This window comes from Poromitra crassiceps (genome assembly GCF_964638095.1).
Source record: "Poromitra crassiceps genome assembly, chromosome: 2".
In the NCBI taxonomy this organism is placed as follows: domain Eukaryota; kingdom Metazoa; phylum Chordata; class Actinopteri; order Beryciformes; family Melamphaidae; genus Poromitra; species Poromitra crassiceps.
In genome coordinates, this window is record NC_139624.1 from 91,972,762 (window position 1) to 91,996,661 (window position 23,900).

General features: G+C 43.3%; 1 protein-coding gene across 1 annotated transcript in view; it reads left to right on the forward strand.

Moving 5' to 3' along the window:
* The window catches only part of cUnh18orf63 (chromosome Un C18orf63 homolog), a gene marked incomplete at both ends in the record, with an annotated part of 44,545 nt that extends 21,667 nt beyond the window's left edge, over positions 1-22,878 (forward strand). The window contains 9 exons of the mRNA XM_083631847.1: positions 6-102; positions 741-826; positions 6,338-6,524; positions 6,983-7,148; positions 8,512-8,751; positions 15,399-15,769; positions 17,654-17,959; positions 18,413-18,496; positions 22,756-22,878. Of these exons, the coding sequence (XP_083487973.1) occupies positions 6-102; positions 741-826; positions 6,338-6,524; positions 6,983-7,148; positions 8,512-8,751; positions 15,399-15,769; positions 17,654-17,959; positions 18,413-18,496; positions 22,756-22,878 (1,660 nt within the window). The remainder of the gene's footprint in view (positions 1-5; positions 103-740; positions 827-6,337; positions 6,525-6,982; positions 7,149-8,511; positions 8,752-15,398; positions 15,770-17,653; positions 17,960-18,412; positions 18,497-22,755) is intronic.
* Between the last annotated feature and the right edge of the window lie 1,022 nt (positions 22,879-23,900).

A 23,900-nucleotide genomic window follows, 5' to 3' on the forward strand; every position in this document is an offset into this window, starting at 1 on the left:
TTTAGCATGAAGAAAGGTCAGATAATCACGATCAGCCGTCAGCTGCCCAGAGACAGTCCCTACAGCAGCTACACTGACTTGCAGAACCACTGGAACTGCCTGGTACACACACACACACACACACACACACACACACACACACACACACACAGTTTTGGTTGAATGATGTATTCTATTGATTGACTGATTGATTGATTTTATTATGGATATAAAAGACAACAAAATCCAAGGGTTAAACATGTAAAAGTGTGGACACTTATTTCCAACATGCTCCCTAGTCTTAGAAAACAGGACATACAGTAACACATAACATCAAACGAACAATACAGATCAATCAAGAATAAAAGAAACAAGAGATGCAATCAACACAAGTTCAAAAAGCATTTCAAAGGCTCAGCACGTTACTCTAGCTTACTCTGCAAGAATTTTCTCAGAAGGCTCTTAAAACTGTTCAGAGAATTCATAGGCTTAATTTCATTAGGGATCTTGTTCCGCTCCTCCCCCCGTATAGAGGAATGTACTTCTCCCCACCTTGCTTTTTAGATTGACAAACTCAATCCGAAAGCCTGTTCGTTTTACTGTTCTCTTGCTTGTCACTAACTGCGCCCGACTGCTATAACATGACTTTAGACCTGTTATGGATCAGTTCTTACTGTGTGTGTGTGTGTGCATGTGCGTGTGTGTGCGTGTGTGTGTGTGTGTGTGCGCGCGTGCGTGCGTGTGTGTGTGTGTGATGTCAGTATGGTTACAGACTCCCTGACCTAGCAGAGGAAGAGGCGATTTACTGCAGCGTCTACTTCAAACTAGTGGGAGAGAGACTCTTCACGTATCCTCTCACAACAATCACACACACTCTGTGTCACACACACACACACACACACACACACACACACACACACACACACACACACACACACACACACTGTCTCTCACAAACGCGGCTGGTCCATTAAACTTTGAGCTGTTTGGAGAATTATATACATGCCGAAATTGACCAGAACACCCTACAGATTAGTTATAAAGTCTCACATTTTATTTTCCGATGTGTGTTTTTTGCCGTTTTTTGACTTCTGAATTCAGAAATACAGTGCAGGGGTGGCCAACATTTTTTGGTTGTGGTTGTGAGTCGCAGGCCAAACAATATTAATCACGTTTTCAACCTGTTTAGTCTGAAAGCGGGGGGGAAATTAGACCAGAAAACCCTTGTGCCATCAACAATTTAATTTCTACCTAAATAAATATATGATATATTTTATTGATGTGCTTACCTATTACAATGGGTATTTCTGTATGTTTTCAAATTTTCTTTTCGTGTGCCAGCAGGTTAAGACAGAGATAATTTCACCAACATTCAGTATTAAAAATGTAAAAATAGACAAAAAATAGACCAGGTCAGGGTACTCAAGTATAACCCATTTTCAATGGTTTTAAATGTAAAAAACGAAATGGGGAAACAATATTTTTTCGTTTTTTTTAGTGCTCATTTTAATTTATTTATCCTGATTGCTGCTCCACCCTCTGCCAATCTGGGGAGAGCCGAAACTGGCTCCATGCTTCCTCCGAGACATGGGCAGTAGCCAGCCGCTTCTTTTCACCTGACAGAGGAAGCTTCACCGATAGGACATAGCACGTGGGAGGATCACGCTATTCCAGCGAGTTCCCCTCCCTCCGAACAGGCGCCCCGAACGACCAGAGGAGGCACCACTTCAGCGACCAGGATATTGCATGTTTTGGTGAGGGGTTCCTATATGAAGGAAACCCCCAGGGGGCACGGAGAGAACATGCAAACTCCACACAGAAAGGCCCCTTTTTGACGACGCCACCCGGGCGGTGGGCACTCGAGGACATGTGGACGGGCACGCACTCCTTCAGCGCTCACAGCATCCTAGGTGGGAATCGAACCCAAGACCTTCTAGCTGTGAGGTGACAGCTCTACCACTGAGCCACCATGCCGCCCGTTTTTCAGTTTTAAACTTTAAGCAGAAGAAAGAATTCCCGCACACTATCCAGTTACTGGCAAACTTTATTACAACGTTTCGGTCACTCAGACCTTCATCAGGTAAAATGGAGTACAAGCAAAATGAGGCAAGTATTTATATTCACACCTCGCAGGATGCGCCCTATCAGGGACCGTGAGCTGGCTGGCAATCACTGCCACAAATTGTGTGTGGTTAGCAAATCACAGAGGGCACAACCCTTACAACACCATACAAGGGAAAATTGAAAATTGAACATGGCAACTAGATTCAAGTAAAGTAAATTCTAATGGTAGTAAAACACTAGAAAATATTATAGAAAAATATTGTAGAAAAATATTTAATAAAAGGTTATAGAAAAATATTATAGAAAAGTTTTAAAATAACAATAAATTGAATGACATGTTAAGCATTTAGGTTTCTTCACAGTAAATATGACAAATACACACAGGGGGGTCCAAAAGGAGGGGTTCAGTACCTGGGCAATAGAAAAATGCAAAATTAGTATAGTCTCACATATACATAATAGAAGAGCTACTGCATACAATGTAAACTATAATATACACCACAGAATAATTCACAACATGACATTGAGAAGTAGCTCATCATTAAAACCTTTACGGGACAGAGTCTGTAAAGAATAGATCCAGAATTCCCTTCTCTTAAGTAACAGGTCATGGTTACCACTCCTACGTGGCAACCATGACAGTTTTACACTTTAAAACGGAAAAACTAAAATGAAAAAGATTTTTTTCCCCCTAAATTCATGGCGGGCCACTTAAAAATGGGCCGTGGGCCGCAGTTGGCCCGCGGGCCGTAGTTTGGCCACCCCTGCAGTATGTTCACTGTGTTTCACTCATTCAGGAACCTGCTGATATTAACTTACCGGTATTTGTTATTCAGAGTTTATACGCTCCTAAAGTCTGGAAGAGTATTAAAAATGAATTTGATCATGTCCAGGTCTTGAACAGTTTGTAAATTAAAAAAAAAATGTGGAAAATGGTGTGGTTCAGATCCAATATACACATCATTCTAGCTTTGATGTTTTTTTAGACCCACTTTGAGTCCCTAGTTTGTGTTGATGATCAGAATAATGTTCAGATAGAGGGATGCTCTTATGAGCCAGCCGCTGTCAGCATGCATTATATCAAACTAGTGCAGTGCCTGTTCCCACATGCACCACCCTGTGGGCGCTTCCCCTCCCGCACACACACTGCACTCTGTCAGCAGGGCCGGTTCCAGAACCAGATGACTAAGGGTGCATCCAAGATAGGAAGGGGTGCAGATGCCCGGCCGAAGGCCGGGCCCACTCGGGTGGCCGGCCGAAGGCCGGCCGCCCGAAAAATTTGACATGTTATTTTACTAAAAATAATGCATTTGACCATCATTTCAAGTAGAATGATACCACCCAAGCAAGAATATTTCAAGTGTTTCAAGTGCTTTACTGAAATATTTGGACCATATAATGATAATACAATTATCTCAACCTTAAAAGGTTACATATAGGTGCCAAAAAGCCATAAAATCACATCAAAGAACAAAGAAAAACAACAACGATAATTCAAGTTTAAACAGTAAGTGTGCAGCTGTAGCATTTATTAAAAAAAAAAAAAAAAAAAAAAAAAAATTTTTTTTTTTTTTTTTTTTTTTTTACTTTTCAACTGAGCATGCAGACAATTAAAATAAGGGTGCAATGCATGCTTTTGCACCCCCGTAGAACCGGGCCTGTCTGTCAGGTCCCCTAAGCGCAAGTTTGAAGTCGATCCGACAAACGGTTCTCGAGATACGCGAAGGACAGACATACAGACAGTCTGTTTGTCTAGATAAACGGCTTTTTGTGTTGCCAGTAGGTGGTGCTATGTCAAATTGCAAGAAATTCAGCGCTGCATTACTTCGAGTTCCCAGGAGCACACTCCCCAAGTTTGAAGTCAATCGGATGAACCGTTCTCAAAATAAACCACTTTTTGTGTTGCCAGTAGGTGGCGCTGTACCGAATTGCACAAAGTTCTGCACTGTTCTATGTCAGGTTCCCAGCAGCGCACTCCCCAAGTTTGAAGTTGATCAGATGAATGGCTATCGAGATAAACTGCTTTTTGTGTTGCTAGTAGGTGGCGCTATGCCAGATTGCACGGACTTCAGCTCCCTGCTCTCCGTTGAGTCCCCCTAAGCGCACTCCCTGAGTTTGAAGTTTGAAGTCGATCAGATGAATGGCTATCAAGATAAAGCGCTATTTGTGTTGCCAGTAGGTGGCACTATGGCAAATTGCATGAAAATAGGGCACTGCACTGCGCAATAGGTCACACTCCCAAAGTCTGAAGTCGATCCGACCAACGGTTCTCGATGGCATGTAGCAGATGATGCTCATCCATAAGCAGTGGTGGAAATGGCCAGGTTTTACTCAGGGAACCCTACTTACACAGGATGGGGGTTCCCGGAAGTGGCGTGGCCCTAGAGCAGGGATACTCAACTTGCTTTGCCCGGGGGCCACTTTCGTGAAATGATAGAAGGCCAGGGGCCAGTTAATAAACAAACAATATACATTTTTCCTGTGGCGGATTGTAGGTTTTTGGGGTGTCAGCCGGAGTTTAGTCTGACAATGTTGTGCACACCGCATAGTTAGTTAGGTTAAGTTAGTTTGGTTAAATGTATAGCCTACATAAGTGCCTGGGTAGCAAGCAGACGGCGGTATTTGAAAATTTAGCAGCTAAATCATAGATTATTGAAAGATATTCCATATTCCAGACTGAAATACTATAACAGAAGTGGAGTATTGGCCAGAATGACATGAGCATTTGGACACTTATTCAGCGGGTATCTTTCGTGTCCGAATTGCACGAAAACAGGGCACTGCACTCCGTCAGGTCACCCTCGGCGTACTCCTGAAGTTTGAAGTCGATCCGACCAACGGTTCTCGAGATACGCGAAGGACAGAGAGACAGAGAGAGAGACAGAGGCCCTGTTTAAACGGCGACGCTCCCCGCATAAAACGGCAAACTTTTTTAGCGTTAGTGCTTAGTTCCTTTTACACGGTGACGGCGTTATTGGGGGGTGAAAACGCAAAAAAAAATAAAACAGGTCCCAGAGTGGAATTCTCGATAACGCTGCCCCTTACCGTTGCCGTGTAAAGTGGAGAAACGCAATTCAGGTGTTGACACAGCCCCCCTTCGCCATGGAAGACAATGGTAGGCAATAGGAGCATTGAACTAGCCCAATACTATACAGCCTTATGGCACAGGCACAATGAGTCGCACTGACATTTAACAAACGTGATAACGATTTGCTAAAAACACATAATCTGTGTTAAGTGCCCGCTAACATCGCACATAGCCTATTAATCACTGTCTCCCGCATTGAATAATTGAAGACAACTCACTGTCTGCGATGCATTTCCTCAAGTGAAGTCCCAATTGTGCTCAGGTCTTTTTTATGTTGCTTTACTGGGTTTTTATTCGGTAATCCAATCTGGAGCAGTTTATTAGGCTACCATTGTGACTTCTGTGTCACTCTATCGCATGGAAAATTAATTCAAACTTTAATTACAAAGATAAATCAAGCCCGTTAGAAACAGACAGAATAGGGGAAGCTAGGCGTTTTTACCTTCAAAATAAAAGCCGTATTTTATAACTGGGTAAATAAGAATCAGGGTAATCGACTCCTACGTGTTAAAATTGACTTTAGTTGTCTGTGTTCTATATGTCTTCTGTGTATTTCGGATCACACACAAAAAAACGTTGCAACATGCATCAATAAGACTATTAGTTTATTTAATTACCAATATTGTGAAGGTTTTAACCAGAAGTTTCAATGTTATTCTGGCTCAGTCAGCTTCAGTTTGCACGCAAATCGTTATCACAACAGCTGTGTATAAATGCGAAATGAAAGGTGAGCACGCAACGCTAGTTTGCCGTTTTATGCAGAGACGCTTGTCTATTATAGTATAGATACCCTGCACCAAAATCACATCCAGTCAAGAACATAGGGTCTGCACCAAAATCACATCCAGTCAAGAACATAGGGTCTGCACCAAAATCACATCCAGTCAAGAACATAGGGTCTGCACCAAAAACACATCCAGTCAAGAACATAGGGTCTGCACCAAAATCACATCCAGTCAAGAACACAGGGTCTCCCTGGAAAAATATGAAATTTTAATATGGAAAACGTGTAGGAACCCTGCCAATCATCTCACATATTCTGATATTTGTGTAGCTGTATATCTGTGTAAACCATATTGAACACCATAAAATCTTCAAAACAAAAATCAAGGTTTGGAAAAAGTATGTAATTTTCTAATTGAAAGTGTGTAGGAATCCTGTTTATTATGCTTCAGAAATTTGACACATTGCCCTTTACTGGTCCAGCTACCCTCTGAGCTGCGTGCGGCTGCAGCCGCTGCAGCGCTGTCCCCGGGTGGACCTGCGGGAGGCGCTGTGTTGCTTCCTGTCTGACGCCCGCGACGCGCTGCACAGTGTGTGTGGCTTCCCCGTCCGTATTACCAGCAAACCCTGCTACCACACAGCCAGTCTGAGCAGCGCTGCCTCAGCACAGGTATGCACGCACACACATGCAGGCATACACGCACGCACGCACGCACACAGAAACAAACGCTAGCACCAGTTGAAAGTTGTCTTCTTCATGATTTATCAGCTCTGTCCTGAATGAACAAGACTCAAACATTTAAAATATTTTTTTTTTTGCAATTTTATTCCTATGAGTCTCTTCCATCCCTGTAGTTCTTGGACTCAGATAATAGAGAACTCCCAAGTTTGACCAAAAGTTTGGAGTGAGATTTCTGGGGGAGATGTGGGCCGTTTGAAGCCAGATTTAGAGGAATATCTCATTTTAAATTAAACATTAGACTGTTGTGATGTCATTATTTAGTTTTAACCATTAATATTTATTACTCATTTTCTCTCTCACCTTATGTCACACAGTGGCGTCATTTCAAGAAAATAATCATATTAGTTGCATCCCTAGTTTATTCTAAGTCTGTTGTTGATTCTCAGGTGTTAAGCGGTGAACCAGTGAACCTCACCACCATGTCCTCCAGCCGGCCGGTCCTCACCCAGTTCCCGGCTCCCGCTGCCCGACCGACGAAGCCCTCTGCTGGGTCACAGCTGCCAGTCTGGCCCCCTGTTTCCCAACAAGCTGGAGGAGGGGGAGGGAGACGGGGTAGTGTGGGGGAAGCAGGGGGGAGGAGTCAGGACAGCGGGTATGGATCTGGGCGGAGTCTGACACAAAGCCAGCGATGTGGAGGAGAGGTGGAGAGGCCTTCGTCTACCTCCTCACACATTTACTCATCTCAAGGTTATTAGAATTTTGCTTTTTTTCATTGGTTTTTATTTTTATTTAGTTTTGACTTTTTCAGTTTAGTTGTAACTCATTTTTAAAGCTACCGGTAGTTTATTTTATTTTTCTATGCTTAGTTTTATTTTAGTTTTTATTAGTTTCAGTGTTAGTTTTGGTCTTTTTTGTGATATGGGGTATTTGTCAGGGGCGAGATTCAAACGGTGTGGTGATAATAAAGAAGTAATGATGAGATAATCAACCAATATTACCTCATAATTATCAGGTTATTACCCCCATTAATGTCACCATGTTACTTTTTATTTATTTATCCAAATACAGTATTGCAAATATTGCACTGATATAACCATATTATTGTTAACAGGTTACCATATTGTTTCTACTATACTATAGAGCTCAACAGGCACGTGACTTTTTGTGACGTAATTTGCCCCGGAAGTAAGTTCCACATCCATTTTCTCCATAGACATTTCAATAAACCCAAATATAACGAGTTTTAAGGCTCGAACCAAGCCAAAAAGTCTTTCAGAGAATCCTGAGTGACCATAAAACACTCGGTTTAAGTGAGAACAAAAAATAACAATGGGGGGGGGAATGTTTTTTTTTGTCCTCATTTGTGAAGATTATCTTGCTGAACACAAACTTCACTGTTTCATAAACTTTTGTTAACCACAGACCTTATGTCCTGCATTTAACTGAAATTCCCATACAAAAATCCCATTGCCTTTAACACGCAGGAACCAGGAAGTGTAGGGACTTCTGGGTAAGCTTACAAAAATACGTCAACCCTGCAGTACTCTATTACCATTTGTTTCTGGCCCTGTTACCCTGGCCCTGTTATCCTATTACATACATTTCAGTCTAATTACCCAGATATACACATTGTTAATACCAAGCCATTACCTGGTTATGATGGTATTATCTACGGTAATTATTACTTCTTTATATCACACTATTACCCCTATTGCCATGTTGTTACTGAGCTGTAATGTATAAAAGATGTGTGTCAGTGTGTGGAATGAAATAAAAATACTAGGCTTGTATATGTATGAAATAAATTGGCAGGCGAAAACTAAATAAATGTTCTATATAATAGTTTATTTTAGTTAGTTTTGTAAACACGCAATACATTTTGAGTGATCTTTTTTTTTAAGCCTCGTTTTTCCACACCTAGTTTTTATTTCATTTTCGATAACGATAACCCTAACCCCCTTCTACTCTCCCTCAGGTTACCAGTCAGCTTCAGCCTTCTCCTCTTCTCTCTCTTCCTTCACGGTCCAGCAGCCAGCTCCATCCCTCGCCTCCTCTCTCTCCTCTCTCTCCTCCCCCCTGCCCCCACTTCCCAGTCAAACCCCAGGGCTCCCCGCTCCCAAACTGGTCCCCATCTTCAGGAACAAGTGTCCGTCACGCCACGTCAATGTGACGCTGCTTCGCGCACAGCAGAGGCAGAAGGAGCAGCGTGGTGGAGGTAGGGGCCGGGCTGATCAATAGATCGATATTATACCGATATATCGTGACTACATATGGTCTTAGATTTTGGATAGGGTAATATGGTGTTATGGCTTAAGTGTTGTACTTTCCTGGTTTTAAAGCCCCTGGAAACCAAAAATAAATATGTTTTGAGTTTGTCACACCACAGACAAATGTGTTATTAACCACCCAGCCAAATTTGAACAATTAAAAAGGCTGCCAAGTATATAAAATTTGGTTTCAAAATCATGAAAAACTAAGCAGTATTCTCTGCTCTGAAACTTTCTGGGTGTGTATGCTGAAGTGCCCCTTCCAGTGGCTTTAAAGGCTGCATTACAGTAAGGTAACGTAATTTGTGGACTCTTCTAGCTGCTCTGTTAGTTGCCTTTACCCAATTACAGTAGTCCTATTACAGTAGCTGCAACACCATTAATCTCTTGATTATTTTCTCAATTAATCAATTACCGTAGTTGTTTGGTCTATAGTCGCTTTCAACTTGGCAACATAAATATTCTAAATTGCCCCTACTTGACTTCCTGTTGCAGTGTATGATGCTACAGATATGTATGTGCTTCATTTAGGAGAGAATATCTCAACTGTTATGTAAGGGTTAATGCACGACGAGGTGTCCATTATCACTTTTTAAGGGACGACGTGGAGGCGTGAACCGTCCGAGGCGAAGCCGAGGATGGTTTGCCTCCGCGAAGTCCCTTAAAAAGTGATAATGGACACCTCGAAGTGCATTAACCCGCTTATACCATGGTCACTTGCCAAAGAAACAAAACAAGACCATTCATTTATATTTCCATGCATTTTGCAATCAAAATCTAGTTTTCATAACCTTGAATATGAGTTGAGAACCGGCGAGACAAAATAGTCCCCTCGAGATTAGGCTATCATGGGATAAAATGGCTGCTTAGTTTCTACACCTGGCACAATTCTAGAATCAAGCTAACTAATAATTTGGCCAATTGTAGCCTATGTAACAACATACAAAATAAAACGGCAATGTCTAAGAATGCAACGCCATGTAACTGGGTCGTTTAAACTCGCATTCCAGGGAATTGCGTTAACGTCTGCAGGTCTTATAAGACGTAAATGGCGCGAGGCAGGAGCAGAGTGAAAACTATCTGCTTTCAGTATGTTGGAGTCCAAAAAAAACTGCTTGTTTTGCCATCTGCGGGAAGGCTCAAACTGTCAATAGTGTTTGGCAACATGGAAACGACTCTATACATGAGTATTATTCTCCAGGGTTTACTGTGGGACAGAGAAAATGTGCGTATGAAGAGGCGAGAGGAGAGAGAGAGAAAGGAGGACAGCACAGCGCTGTTGACACACACAGTGCAAGCTTCCCTGCTCCTCTCTCTCTCTCTCTCTCTCTCTCTCTCTCTCTCTCTCTCTCTCTCTCTCTCTTTCCTCGGCTGTTCACGCCCATTTTCTCTGTCCGGAGAGTGGCTCATAATGGCTCAGAGCCGGCTTCTGTCAGGGGAGGGAAATCTCCGAAACGAAAATCAAAATTGTAAATAAGAGTTATTTTTGATAAACTGAGCACACAGGGGTGATTTAAATACTTACTTTGACCGAGTCAATTTTTTTCTCAACTTAGAAAATTGTCATATTAACCCTTAACGGGGGTATAGAGCTCAAACAGCTCTCTTGATACCACACTGTGAAACTATGGCGCATTGATATGAACGGTGAACAGACCATTTAGCTAGGTGTCCATTATCACTGTACAATATCACTTTTTAATGGACACCTTGCAGCCAATCAGAATCGAGTATTCACCCAGACCATGGTATAAAGGCTAATATGACCCCTGTGAACAACGTTTTTGAGAGAGAGAAATCTTTTTTGTATTACACTTTGTCTTCATTTCTTTTTTAAATATGCAAATTTGGCAATATATCATTAGATATGCATACATTTGCATATACACTGTTGGAGCCACAGATTTTCTGAGGTGTTGAAAATGTTCAGAATGGCTATGTTAATGGGTCATAGAAGACTGTAAAATTTCTAATTTGTTATTTTACGAGAAAATGGCTAAAAGTGGACAACTTATTACCTAACTACATACAGGAATTGCCATATATTTATTAACCTAAACTTTCCAGGCTTACATTTCCTACCTTAATATTGCTGTCATCACCATCTCACTGTTCATAATGCACAGTAGGCCTCCAACACCCCCCCCCCCCCCCCCCAACTAAAGTTAATTTGGCAGCAATAGTATGCTAAGGTCATAGCGGAGCACATGGCTGTCAAGCAGACCTGGCTCTGATATGTATGCACTTCATTTAGGAAGTGTTATAGACTAATAATGACCCCTGCGAACAACTTGGGATGTGTGCCAAAATCTCTATCCGGGGCCAAAAAAACCAAAATTACCACTTTTGACCCAAAAAAATTACAGGGAAATGTGATGTTTTTTTCCCCCTTGAAAGATATCCTCATGAATTTCTACTTGTTTAATCTTCACATTAAAGGTCCCATTCCGTGCAAAAGCTGTTTTTACTTCTAAATGCATATATGCTGTGGTCATCCCTCCCTGTAATGAGTGCTCAGAACCTCAGAACTGCTAGAGTTGGATTTGTCCCTATCCAGCTCTCTCCTGCGGTCTCCTTCAAGCCACGCCCCCTTACACTCTGTTCCCACAGAGGGATAGGTGTTACGTCACAATGCGCCTTTAGCATACTGCGCGCGATCTCTCTCACACAAGCTACCTGCGCCATTTTGTCTATTGTTGTCTATTGTTTCAGCGCGAGATTCATCATGACCTGTTGGTCTATGCTAACCATTTCAGCCCAGAATGTTTCAACAATCTGGGGCAGTACAATCAAGGTTTAGCCACAAAATTAACACTTCTAGCTGGAGCGACGCCAACTGTACGTGATCCAGCAACTGCGGAGGTGCATTCGGTAAGTCTAGGCATTTTGAGATGTCCTGTTTAGCGTAGCAACCGTTAAGTTAGCGATAGCTCGTTGCTAACGTTAGTTGTGGACCCAACCTAGCGTGCTGGTCCACGGACGCTAATCTGATTGGCCAATGGGAACTGTTAGTTCTGAATATATTATAGAAACAGACCATTCCTGGGAAGCGACGAGATGAGGAAGTGAGAACTCCGTCAGAACGAACGGGGTTGCTATATTTTCGACAAATTAATCCAGAATCATGTTTTATGGACCAGAGACACACGTTTTTAAGAGGTTACAGCTGCACGAATTGGGACCTTTAAGATAAATATTGTTTGTATTGCATTTTGTCTTAAAAAAAAGAAATAGGCAATATAATGCATATTGCATAAGGCCACTAATTTATATGTAGGCAGGCACAATGACCGATGAAAAAAAAGTTGTTATACCGTAGTTTTGACCACCTGTCATTCAGAGGCTGTTGGATCATCCTACCTGTCTGCCGTGCAGACGGGGAGAAAAAAGGCAGCACTGCAGGGGGAAATGATGCAATCATTCTGTCCAAACTTTCACCAATCTAATCTCATCATGACATCCAGGGATAGGCTATATTTTGCTGGCCGTGAAGGCCTGAGATCCTTAAGGCCACCTTGGCAGTGCCCTGCTACCAGCCTGCTGCTGTCAGTTGCTTTAAAAGCATCAGTGGTCTCAGTTTAATGTAACCTGCCCTATGCAAAGGATGTGTAATTGAATCATTTTAACACACATTTCAGAAAAATCGCCCTTCATGATGTCAATAGAGCAAGTGCCTTTGTGCCCGCCCAGTAGGGCTGTCAAAATTGGCCCAACCCAAAAATTGGCTCAATCTTATTATAAAAGATAGCATGTCGGCAATGTTTATTTCTGTCTCTGTTTCAAGAATTTTGGCTGGCCACAGCTATGCCGTTTTAGGTGGGATTGGGCTGAAACTTTCAGGAAGTACCCGCAAACCGGATACGTATAACGTTATAAATATAGTCACGACGTTAACAACTAACCAATGCTGGGGGTCCGTATTGAAAGTGGAAATCGAAATGGTTAAAAGTTAAATCAATTTGGTCATTCAGTGGCATTTTACTGCCATGTAAAGTAACGACAAGTAACAGTTAGCCGCTAACATTAGCCACACTATTTTTGTTGTGTAACGATTGTGATGCGTCGAGGCACGTAAGGCCCTATTCTCCCACAGGCCTTCGGCGCTAAAACGGGCCTTAAACGCAAAAAAACGGGAAGATATCAATATGGCTTTACGCTGCCAAATGCGCTTTTAGTGGCGCAGTCCCAGAATGGGCGAGAATGGGCGTGTCGGCCTTAAATATCGGCCTAATGATATCTTCCCACCTGGCGTAAATTTAGCGCTTAGCGCTTTTGAAAACCAGGCCTATTCAGTGCACCAGTTGCGCGGAGCACTCCCTTCTGGCTCTCCTACAGTAGTCACCCTTCTCTATGTCACTCTCTCCCTCTCTCCTCAGTCTGACAGGCACAATACGACTGTCTCTCTCTGACTCCCTCGCTCAGACAGACACAACACACATCCCATAGGAAAAAGCAGTTGTAAGTTCACTGCCTGTGAATGTCCCAGCATGCAATGGGGTACTGCATTTCGCTACTAAATAGCAACCAAATGAGCCAAAATAGATATAAAGGTCGATCTAAATAATGTGTAATGGTAACACAACCTGCAATTGTAGAACATTTCAATATTGGACCAAATAAAACATCGAAATGAAAACACCACCCTATGTGAAACATATATGTCCTCCTGGGCCTATATACTGTATATCCCTTGTCGATTTAACGTGATTTAGATAAGTGACAGCGTATCGGGCTTCTACTGTGACGTCCTACTGTGATGTCCGCTCCAATAAATTGGCTCTACTTCACATTTTAGTTTTACAATAAAAACACATTTATGCAATGACTTTACATAATGTAGGCTATATTTATGTGCATATCCTACCTAAAACATATCTTTCTGGACAAACTTTCACCATCTCATCATATAGGGATAGGCTATATTTTTCTAGCTGATGCCTTTAGAACATTCTTTTCACTTTGATCTTGCTATAGTGTAGGGTATTTACATGCTTGCAGTATTTAAACTGCAGTTAGATTGGTTTGAGAAGCATAATAATATGGAATAATAGCCTATATATGGAGACAGACAGACGGATGAAGGGAGGGGGGGGGGGAGCAAAACGCTTGGCTTTGTCTGGTTTTGCTGGACCACTGGAATTGGAGCTTAAAAGGCAAGCGTGTGATTAGTTTATTGCACTTATCCAATGAGCATGATGGTGCATAATTTTACGCTTAAAAGGCATGGTTGTAATGCTTTAGGCTGCGTGTAGTGCCAACACCAAGATATCAAGTGCGCTGGTCTACGCCCACTGATCAGCTCTGCGCCAGGCGCTCGGCCTAGTTTCTACGCCGATGGAAAGATAGGGGCCGTAGTGTGCGTCGGCGTAATTACGTAGTCGACGTCATCGATTACGTCGACTCGCTGGGACAGCCCTAGTCATCAGTGATGATGTCATCAGTGATGTCATCCTTCCTGGCTGAGGCTATTCACCTTATCATTTGCCCATATCAGGGCCAGGGCTCCAGACTAACTTTTTACACTAGGTGCACCTTACTTTTTAATTTAGGTGCACCAGCACATAATTTAGGTGCACCCACATTTTTCACCAGGCCTTTTGGCACCGCAATAATACATTTTAAGCATTACCTTCTTTGTATTTGGACATTTTTAACGAGCAGTGAGGAGCACTGGCTGTGTGACCGGTCGGACTAGCTAGTATCTGTCAACCCCTACTGGCAGTGAGAAAACACTGTCGACGTGCTTTTGTAACTAACGTTATGCTGACCGGGTAGCCTACAGCCATCAGCTCCTCGCAGCAGTAACGCTATGAGCATGTAACTGAAGTTGGCCACACTTGCCGCAGTGTAGCTGCTGAATGTTGCCAAACTTCATTCATAAATAGGGAAAAATAGGGAGACTCCCGCGAAAATCAGGAGTGTTGGCAGGTATAATCTCCAATGTGTGGCCCTTCGCTTACTTGATGTAAGTCAGTATAGCAGTCTTGCTATAGTCTAGCGTATTTACATGCTTGTATTTAAACTGCAGTGAGATTTGTTTGAGGAGCATATCGTGACAGAAAGTGGGCAGGGGGGGGGGGGCGGTGGGCGCTCAGAGGCTTTGGTCGCTGCTGGAACCTCATTTGACGCTCCAAAATCGAAACAGGTTTGGAGTACGAGCGTCAAGGCAGTTTGACGCGCGTCAGAATGCTCTTGGTGCGTGTTCGGCCGTTTAAAACAATGGGTGGACTTCAAAATGCGAGCGTCTGATGCTCCCCGTGCGTTTGGGGCTCTATTCACATTTACGAAGCTGGAATCCAAGGATTTTAGACTTTTTCTTTCTTAAGAAAATTGCTCAAAATGGTTAATTGATTATGAAAATAGTTGGTGATTAATTTAATAGTTGACAACTAATTGATTAATCTTGCAGCTCTAGTCATTTATTATCCACATTATGGATGATTATTTATCAACAAATCTGTAAAAGTCTGTAAATATGTGTAAATATTGTGAAAGCACCAATAGTCATCCCTACAACATTGTCACAATATCGATATCGAGGTATTTGGTCAAAAATCTTGTGACATTTGATTTTGTCCCTGTGGCCCAGCCCTAGGTGGAGGAGGCGAGGAGAGAGGCAGAGTGATGCCACCCTCCATCGGGAACAAGAGACCCGCTCCTCTTTCTTCTTCTTTCGCTCTTTCCGCTCCATCCTTTCCTTCCTCCTCGTGGTCCCAGCAGCTTCAGATCCCTCTGCCCACCATCCCTCGCTTCACCCATGGCTCCAAACCCCCCCCAAAACCCAACCGTGTCCTCCACCCCAGCCCGGCATCAAGGCCTAAACCCGGCCTTAGCCTCAGTCCAACGCCCAGCCTTCACCTCAAATCCAAGTCCAGCTCCACCCCGAAAAGTCTCTCTAACTCGTCAGCCCCCCCACCTCAGCCTCCCAAACCTCTGGCACCTTCTGACATCCCCAGCAACAGAGAGGTGAGTTTAGTTTCTAGTCTATTTGATCATATCACGATATCAAATATGATGCTTCTGTGATCAGTCCACACATACAAAAATGAATGTATAGCAAGATTCATACAAGTACTTATTAAAGCAGTGGTTCCCAACATTAGGGTCGCGACGCTAAGTGGGGTCGCCTGGAATTCAAATAGGATCGCCTGATTTTTTGATTTTTTTTTAACACCAGACACAATTTAATACTACCTAAGAGGATTAGGGTCACTTGCGATTTCTTTTAATATATTTATTTATTTATTTTTAGTTCTGAGTTTAAAGTGATAATCTCTAAGATTTCAGCTTTGTTCTCTTGGGTGACACCTATGGCGATGAGTGGTAATTGCAGGTGACATCCAAACAGTGTTGCATTATGTGACATTACTAATGTCACATAATGTCACTATATACTACAAAGGCTTCCATCAATGGACCATAGCCTCAATCAACATTGCGAGTGACTCTTAATTTAATTTGTTTTATTTAGATGAAAATCTTTGAGATTATAACTTTAAATCAGGATTCTGAGAATAAAGTCAGAATTCTGAGATTAAAGTCAGAATTCCGAGTTACTGTCAGAATTTTGAGAAAAAAGTTAGAGTTTTGAGATTAAAGTCAGAATTCTCAGATTAAAGTCAGAATTCTGCAGGAAAAAAGGAGCATACAATGTGACTGACAATGTTTGATGACATTATCGATGGTGTACGGGGACGATGGTTCTGTCATGTCTTTTTGTTTATAAGAAGCTTGTTTAACCCTCTGAGCTGTCAGACCCTGCTGTTCTGTCTGTCCCCTAACTGTCCAGCTGTGTGTGTGTGTGTGTGTGTGTGTGTACAATTTATACTTCTATATAATTTCCTGGTTTGTCAATACCCCCCTTTTTTTATTCATCTTACACATGTATTTATTTGATCAGCCTTCAGTTGTCCATACTGTACCACTGTAGTGGACTGCTTTGTCCTTTTTCAACTTTTCTGAGCTGAAAAGCAAAATCAGAGCAGGAAGAAGAACATTTTAGACTGATGGAAAGTCATGGAAGCCTGTGGGAAACCTGGACATGTCACTGTCCATCTTTTTTGGGGGTGGGTATTTTTGTCCCCAATTGTACTTGGCCAATTCCGCCTGCTTTTCCGGTCGTTGCTCCACCCCCTCTGCCGATCTGGGGAGAGTTATAGACTAGCACATGCCTCCTCCGATACATGTGCAGTCAGTCGCCAGCCGCTTCTTTTCAACCGACAGCAAGGAGTTTCACCGGCAGGACGTAGCGCGTGGGAGGATCATGCTATTGACCAGGACTCATAGCCCACCATCTTCCCACCCGCAGACATTCCCAATTGGGCTAGGGAAACCATGTGATTGAGCATTGCATTCTGGGATTGTTTTCCGCCATATTGTTTCTTGTTTACAACCGTAACCCATTCATAATATTGGCTACAAGAGGACGCTACCAGCTGGCATTTTGCCCTGTGTTCAAGCTCCACCCCTTCTCCACCACGAGACCCATTATTGCAGCCTTTCACACAACTCGGTCGCCCCACCCCGCCAATGAAAGGAAGCGAACGCAAAGAAATGAATCCAATGCAAAGAAAACACCAGCACAGACACTGTGTGACAGCACAAAGAAAACACCAGCACAGACACTGTGTGACAGCACAAAGAAAACACCAGCACAGACACTGTGTGACAGCACAAAGAAAACACCAGCACAGACACTGTGACAGCACAAAGAAAACACCAGCACAGACACTGTGTGACAGCACAAAGAAAACACCAGCACAGACACTGTGTGACAGCAATGAATATGCTGAAAGTGAGTCCTTCTCCAGACACTTTACATCACGTTCCCGAGCCCAATTGTGTCTGTAGGATTGGCTAACCAAACCGGACGTGCTGCTGTTGATAATTGAACCCGGGTCTCCGTGGAACCTCTACACCAGGGGTTCTCAACCCGCATCTCCGTGGAACCTCTACACCAGGGGTTCTCAACCCGCGTCTCCGTGGAACCTCTACACCAGCGGTTCTCAACCCACGTCTCCGTGGAACCTCTACACCAGGGGTTCTCAACCCGCATCTCCGTGGAACCTCTACACCAGGGGTTCTCAACCCGCGTCTCCGTGGAACCTCTACACCAGCGGTTCTCAACCCGCGTCTCCGTGGAACCTCTACACCAGGGCTTCTCAACCCGGGTCTCCGTGGAACCTCTACACCAGGGGTTCTCAAACTTTTTCACGCCAAGGATCCCTAGCCTGACACAAATTAGACCACTGACCCCCATTTGATAAGATTTTGTCCCAGGGTCCCCATCTGATTTGCTTTTTGCTTTTAGACGTTTTATTACAGTAAGTGTATGAAACCCATGACCAAGTATAGGCATGCATTCTGTCATTGTGTTACTTATGGATGGAATTGTAGTGAAAATAAATACTTTCCCTTTTTGCTGGGGCTTCCCTGGAACCCCCTCAAGGACCCCTGGGGGTCCCCGGACCCCACTTTGAGAACCACTGCTCTACACTACCCAGACACCCCCCGACCTGCTGTTCTGTCTGTCCCCTAACTGTCCCGCTGTGTGTGCGTGTGTGTGTGTGTGTGTGTGTGTGTGTGTGCGCGTGCGTGCACTGCTTTCAGGGAGATGTGTTTGAGTCCAAGCCCAAAAGATCCAGACCTGCAGTGCAGGATGTGGATGTAGAGGAGATGGCCCGGAGCAACCAGGTCTGGATACTCCTCCATTCCTTTCCTTCTTTCCTCCCTTAACTCCTTCCCTTCATTCCTTTCCTTTCCTTCTTTAATCTCTTAGCTCCTTCCCCCATCTTTCCTTCTTTCCTCCCTTAACTCCTTCCCTTCATTCCTTTCCTTTCCTTCTTTAATCTCTTAGCTCCTTCCCCCATCTTTCCTTATTTCCTCCCTTAACTCGTTCCCTTCATTCCTTTCCTTTCCTTCTTTAATCTCTTAGCTCCTTCCCCCATCTTTCCTTCTTTCCTCCCTTAACTCGTTCCCTTCATTCCTTTCCTTTCCTTCATTAATCTCTTAGCTCCTTCCCCCATCTTTCCTTCTTTCCTCCCTTAACTCGTTCCCTTCATTCCTTTCCTTTCCTTCTTTAATCTCTTAGCTCCTTCCCCCATCTTTCCTTCTTTCCTCCCTTAACTCGTACCCTTCATTCCTTTCCTTCATTAATCTCTTAGCTCCTGACCCCCATCTTTCCTTCTTTCCTCCCTTAACTCGTTCCCTTCATTCCTTTGCTTTCCTTCTTTAATCTCTTAGTTCCTTCCCCCATCTTTCCTTCTTTCCTCCCTTAACTCGTTCCCTTCATTCCTTTCCTTTCCTTCTTTAATCTCTTAGTTCCTTCCCCCATCGTTCCTTCTTTCCTCCCTTAACTCCTTCCCTTCATTCCTTTCCTTTCCTTCTTTAATCTCTTAGCTCCTTCCCCCATCTTTCCTTATTTCCTCCCTTAACTCGTACCCTTCATTCCTTTCCTTCATTAATCTCTTAGCTCCTGACCCCCATCTTTCCTTCTTTCCTCCCTTAACTCGTTCCCTTCATTCCTTTCCTTCTTTAATCTCTTAGCTCCTGACCCCCATCTTTCCTTCTTTTCTCCCTTAACTCGTTCCCTTCATTCCTTTCCTTTCCTTCTTTAATCTCTTAGTTCCTTCCCCCATCTTTCCTTCTTTCCTCCCTTAACTCGTACCCTTCATTCCTTTCCTTCTTTAATCTCTTAGTTCCTTCCCCCATCTTCCCTTCTTTCCTCCCTTAACTCGTTCCCTTCATTCCTTTCCTTCTTTAATCTCTTAGTTCCTTACCCCATCTTTCCTTCTTTCCTCCCTTAACTCATTCCCTTCATTCCTTTCCTTTCCTTCTTTAATCTCTTAGTTCCTTCCCCCATCTTTCCTTCTTTCCTCCCTTAACTCGTTCCCTTCATTCCTTTCCTTTCCTTCTTTAATCTCTTAGTTCCTTCCCCCATCTTTCCTTCTTTCCTTCCTTAACTCGTTCCCTTCATTCCTTTCGTTCTTTAATCTCTTAGCTCCTTCCCCCATCTTTCCTTCTTTCCTCCCTTAACTCGTTCCCTTCATTCCTTTCCTTTCCTTCTTTAATCTCTTAGTTCCTTCCCCCATCTTTCCTTCTTTCCTCCCTTAACTCGTTCCCTTCATTCCTTTCCTTTCCTTCTTTAATCTCTTAGTTCCTTCCCCCATCTTTCCTTCTTTCCTCCCTTAACTCGTTCCCTTCATTCCTTTCCTTTCCTTCATTAATCTCTTAGCTCCTTCCCCCATCTTTCCTTCTTTCCTCCCTTAACTCGTTCCCTTCATTCCTTTCCTTTCCTTCTTTAATTTCTTAGCTCCGGACCCCCATCTTTCCTTCTTTCCTCCCTTAACTCGTTCCCTTCATTCCTTTCCTTTCCTTCTTTAATCTCTTAGTTCCTTCCCCCATCTTTCCTTCTTTCCTCCCTTAACTCGTTCCCTTCATTCCTTTCCTTCATTAATCTCTTAGCTCCTTCCCCCATCTTTCCTTCTTTCCTCCCTTAACTCCTTCCCTTCATTCCTTTCCTTCTTTAATCTCTTAGCTCCTCCCCCTCATCTTTCCTTATTTCATCCCTTAGCTCCTTCCCTCCATCTTTCCTTCCAATGGATCAAATTATGATAGTGACACCAGTCATTTCGCGGGGGCTGTGTGTGTGACGCCCAAAACTATAGCTGTGACAGAGTAGCTGTTTTATAGCCACGACAGAGTAGCTGTTTTATAGCCACGACAGAGTAGCTGTTTTATAGCCGCGACAGAGTAGCTGTTTTATAGCTGCGACAGAGTAGCTGTTTTATAGCTGCGACAGAGTAGCTGTTTTATAGCTGCGACAGAGTAGCTGTTTTATAGCCACGACAGAGTAGCTGTTTTATAGCTGCGACAGAGTAGCTGTTTTATAGCCACGACAGAGTAGCTGTTTTATAGCTGCGACAGAGTAGCTGTTTTATAGCCACGACAGAGTAGCTGTTTTATAGCCGCGACAGAGTAGCTGTTTTATAGCTGCGACAGAGTAGCTGTTTTATAGCTGCGACAGAGTAGCTGTTTCATAGCTGCGACAGAGTAGCTGTTTCATAGCCACGACAGAGTAGCTGTTTTATAGCCACGACAGAGTAGCTGTTTTATAGCCACGACAGAGTAGCTGTTTTATAGCTGCGACAGAGTAGCTGTTTTATAGCCACGACAGAGTAGCTGTTTTATAGCCACGACAGAGTAGCTGTTTCATAGCTGCGACAGAGTAGCTGATTTATAGCTGTGACAGTGTAACTGTTTCTTTTAACCGCGACAGAGTAGCTGTTTTATAGCCGCAACAGAGTAGCTGTTTGTTTTAGCCGCGACAGAGTAGCTGTTTTATAGCCACAACAGAGTAGCTGTTTTAGCTGCGACAGAGTAGTTGTTTTATAGCCACGACAGAGTAGCTGTTTCTTTTAGCTGCGACAGAGTAGTTGTTTTATAGCCACGACAGAGTAGCTGTTTCTTTTAGCTGCGACAGAGTAGTTGCTTTATAGCCACGACAGAGTAGCTTTTATATAGCCGCAACAGAGTTGGCTACATTGGGGCCTATGACAAATGCTGCATTCACATGCTGCTCGGATGGTCCCGATTCCTGAGTTGGGGAGTTGGGGAGTTCTTGCGACTTCCTTGTATTCATTTACTGTATATCGCCCATTATCACAAGCATGTCTCACAGGGCTTTTTTTGATTGATTGATTGAATACTTTATTGAAACAATGGCACGAGAAATACAGCGTAAGACCAGATTCATTGAAACAAAAGGAATAAAACACAACAAAGCCCGAGGGCTTATTTCCATTGTGGTCCTTGAAGTGAAGCAAATGGAGTGAGTGTATGTGTGCATGTATGAGCGCGTGTGTGCGCGAGGGACATTGAACACAATAGACATTACATGCGTTACACATATAAATAAATACAAAAAACATAAAACCATCTATATGTATATAAATACACGCGTACACACGTCCACCCATATACACGTACCTAAATACACATACAAATATACATGTAAAAACAGTACAACATTTTACACTTCTGCAATAATCATTTCGAATCAATTACTGCAGAAAGGGCCAACCTTAGGGGCCGCTCTGTAGCCACTGTTTTAAGGTGGACTTATACGTGAGTTTGGACCTGAGATCTTTAATATTTTCGGGGAGACTGTTCCACAGGATCGCTGCTGAGTATAAAAAAGTAAATTTACCTATTAAGGTTTTAAATTTAAAAAGAACAACGTTAGTTGAGCTTCCCCTGGTGGAATGGCTGTGCACCTCGCTAACCCTCCGGAAATAGCCAGAGAGGTACACAGGGGCTTTCAGATTAATGATCCTGTGGACCATACACAGCTTGATATGAGAAACCCTCTCCTCCACTCTCAACCACCCGAGGCTGAGGAAGTGAGAGCGGAGGAGAGAGGTTCTGGGGTGTAGGCCCTGGACAACCCTCACCAGTTTATTTTGGGCCGTCTGAAGTCTGGTTTTAAGTTTGGCTGCAGTGGCTGTGAACCACGAGGAGCAGGCGTAGTCGAAGTGGCATTGAATTAGAGCATTTGCCAGTATCAACAGCGTAGCACTGTTTATGACTGGGGAGATGCGAGCTAAAAATTTGGTCTTTTGATTGACCTTAGAAATAACTTTTAGAGCCATCTTCTCGCCTGAGAGCTTGTTGTCCAGGATATACCCCAAGTAGGCTTTACAGTACATGTCATCTACATATTACAGACTACATATACACATACATCCTACAGTCACATGTCATATTGGTTACATATTGTACTTAATAATATACATCATATACATATACTGGATTTACGTTGTTGGTCTCTGATTTGAATTTTAAGATTCTTGCGCAAAACCTGAATGGAAACGTGACTCTCTCTCTGTCTCTGTCTCTGTCTCTCTCCCTCCCCCTTTCTGTCTCCCCTTATCTCTCTCTGTTCGTCCCTCCAGCTGTCCAAGGTGAACTCTGTGACCCTATTGGTCTGGCTGAAAGGAAGGGGCGTGGCCGTCCGCACCAAAGACAGGAAGGAGGAACTGATGCTGAAGGTCATGGGTTGTCTGGCCGAAGCCTGAGACACACACACACACACACACACACACACACACACACACACACGCACACACACACATATCTAGAAATGCTTAAATGCTTGAATTTAGAGATGAAATCCACTCTGTCTCCTGAGAAATCTGGACTCACCGACGTTAGATCATCTCTTCTCTCGTATCTTTGGTTTCCTTTGATATAAAGCTGTTTACTGACATCATTACAGGAATTCTGGGTAATGAAGTTCAAATAGTTTCCTCTCTGAACTGTGTTTGAAATGTTTTGTGATGCGCAGGTTTCATCATTCTGCCTTTATGACCTGAAGAGTGAGATATCCACCTCTCCAAATTACATATCTGCAAATGTATTGTTGGCATTAGAGTAAAGTGGTTACAGGTTATTGTTAAATTAATTAGTCATCTTTCCACTCCTGCTCCAAGTATAGTTCTATATTTGATTAAAGAGTCTGTGAGTTTCAATGATTTGCAGACAAAGTATTTCCAAAACGGGAATATATAATTTAGAAGGAACACTTAAATTACTAACTGAACATTTGCTTATTTATACAGAAGTTGTGTGTTTGTTGTTCAAGAATAAATGTATGATTCATATTTATGCTCTTTATATATCTTCTATTATAAAAGGGAGCATGTCGGCAATGTTCTCCGTTTCAATTTTGTCCCGGAACTGATGTCATAGGCATTGTGACATCATCAGTGATGATAAGAGCAATTGTGATGTCATCAGTGATGCAAAGTTGTGACATTATCAGTTTGTGACATCATCAGTGATGTCATAAGAACAAGTGGGCCAGCACAGCGGGTGAGCTGCAGGGCGAGCGAGGGAGCAAGTGCAGCGGTCGAGCTGCAGGGCGGGCGAGGCCGCATAGTGGCCAAGATGCGTATGCGAGCTGCAGGGCGGCCGAGCCTAGGAATGGAGCGCGCATTGCGCGCGAGATGCCTAGTACTAGAAATTGAGCGCTCTCCTTTCTAGCGTGCCTCACCCTACTGAACTGGCAGCGCTCATTTCTACCGTTCCTGCTCACTCG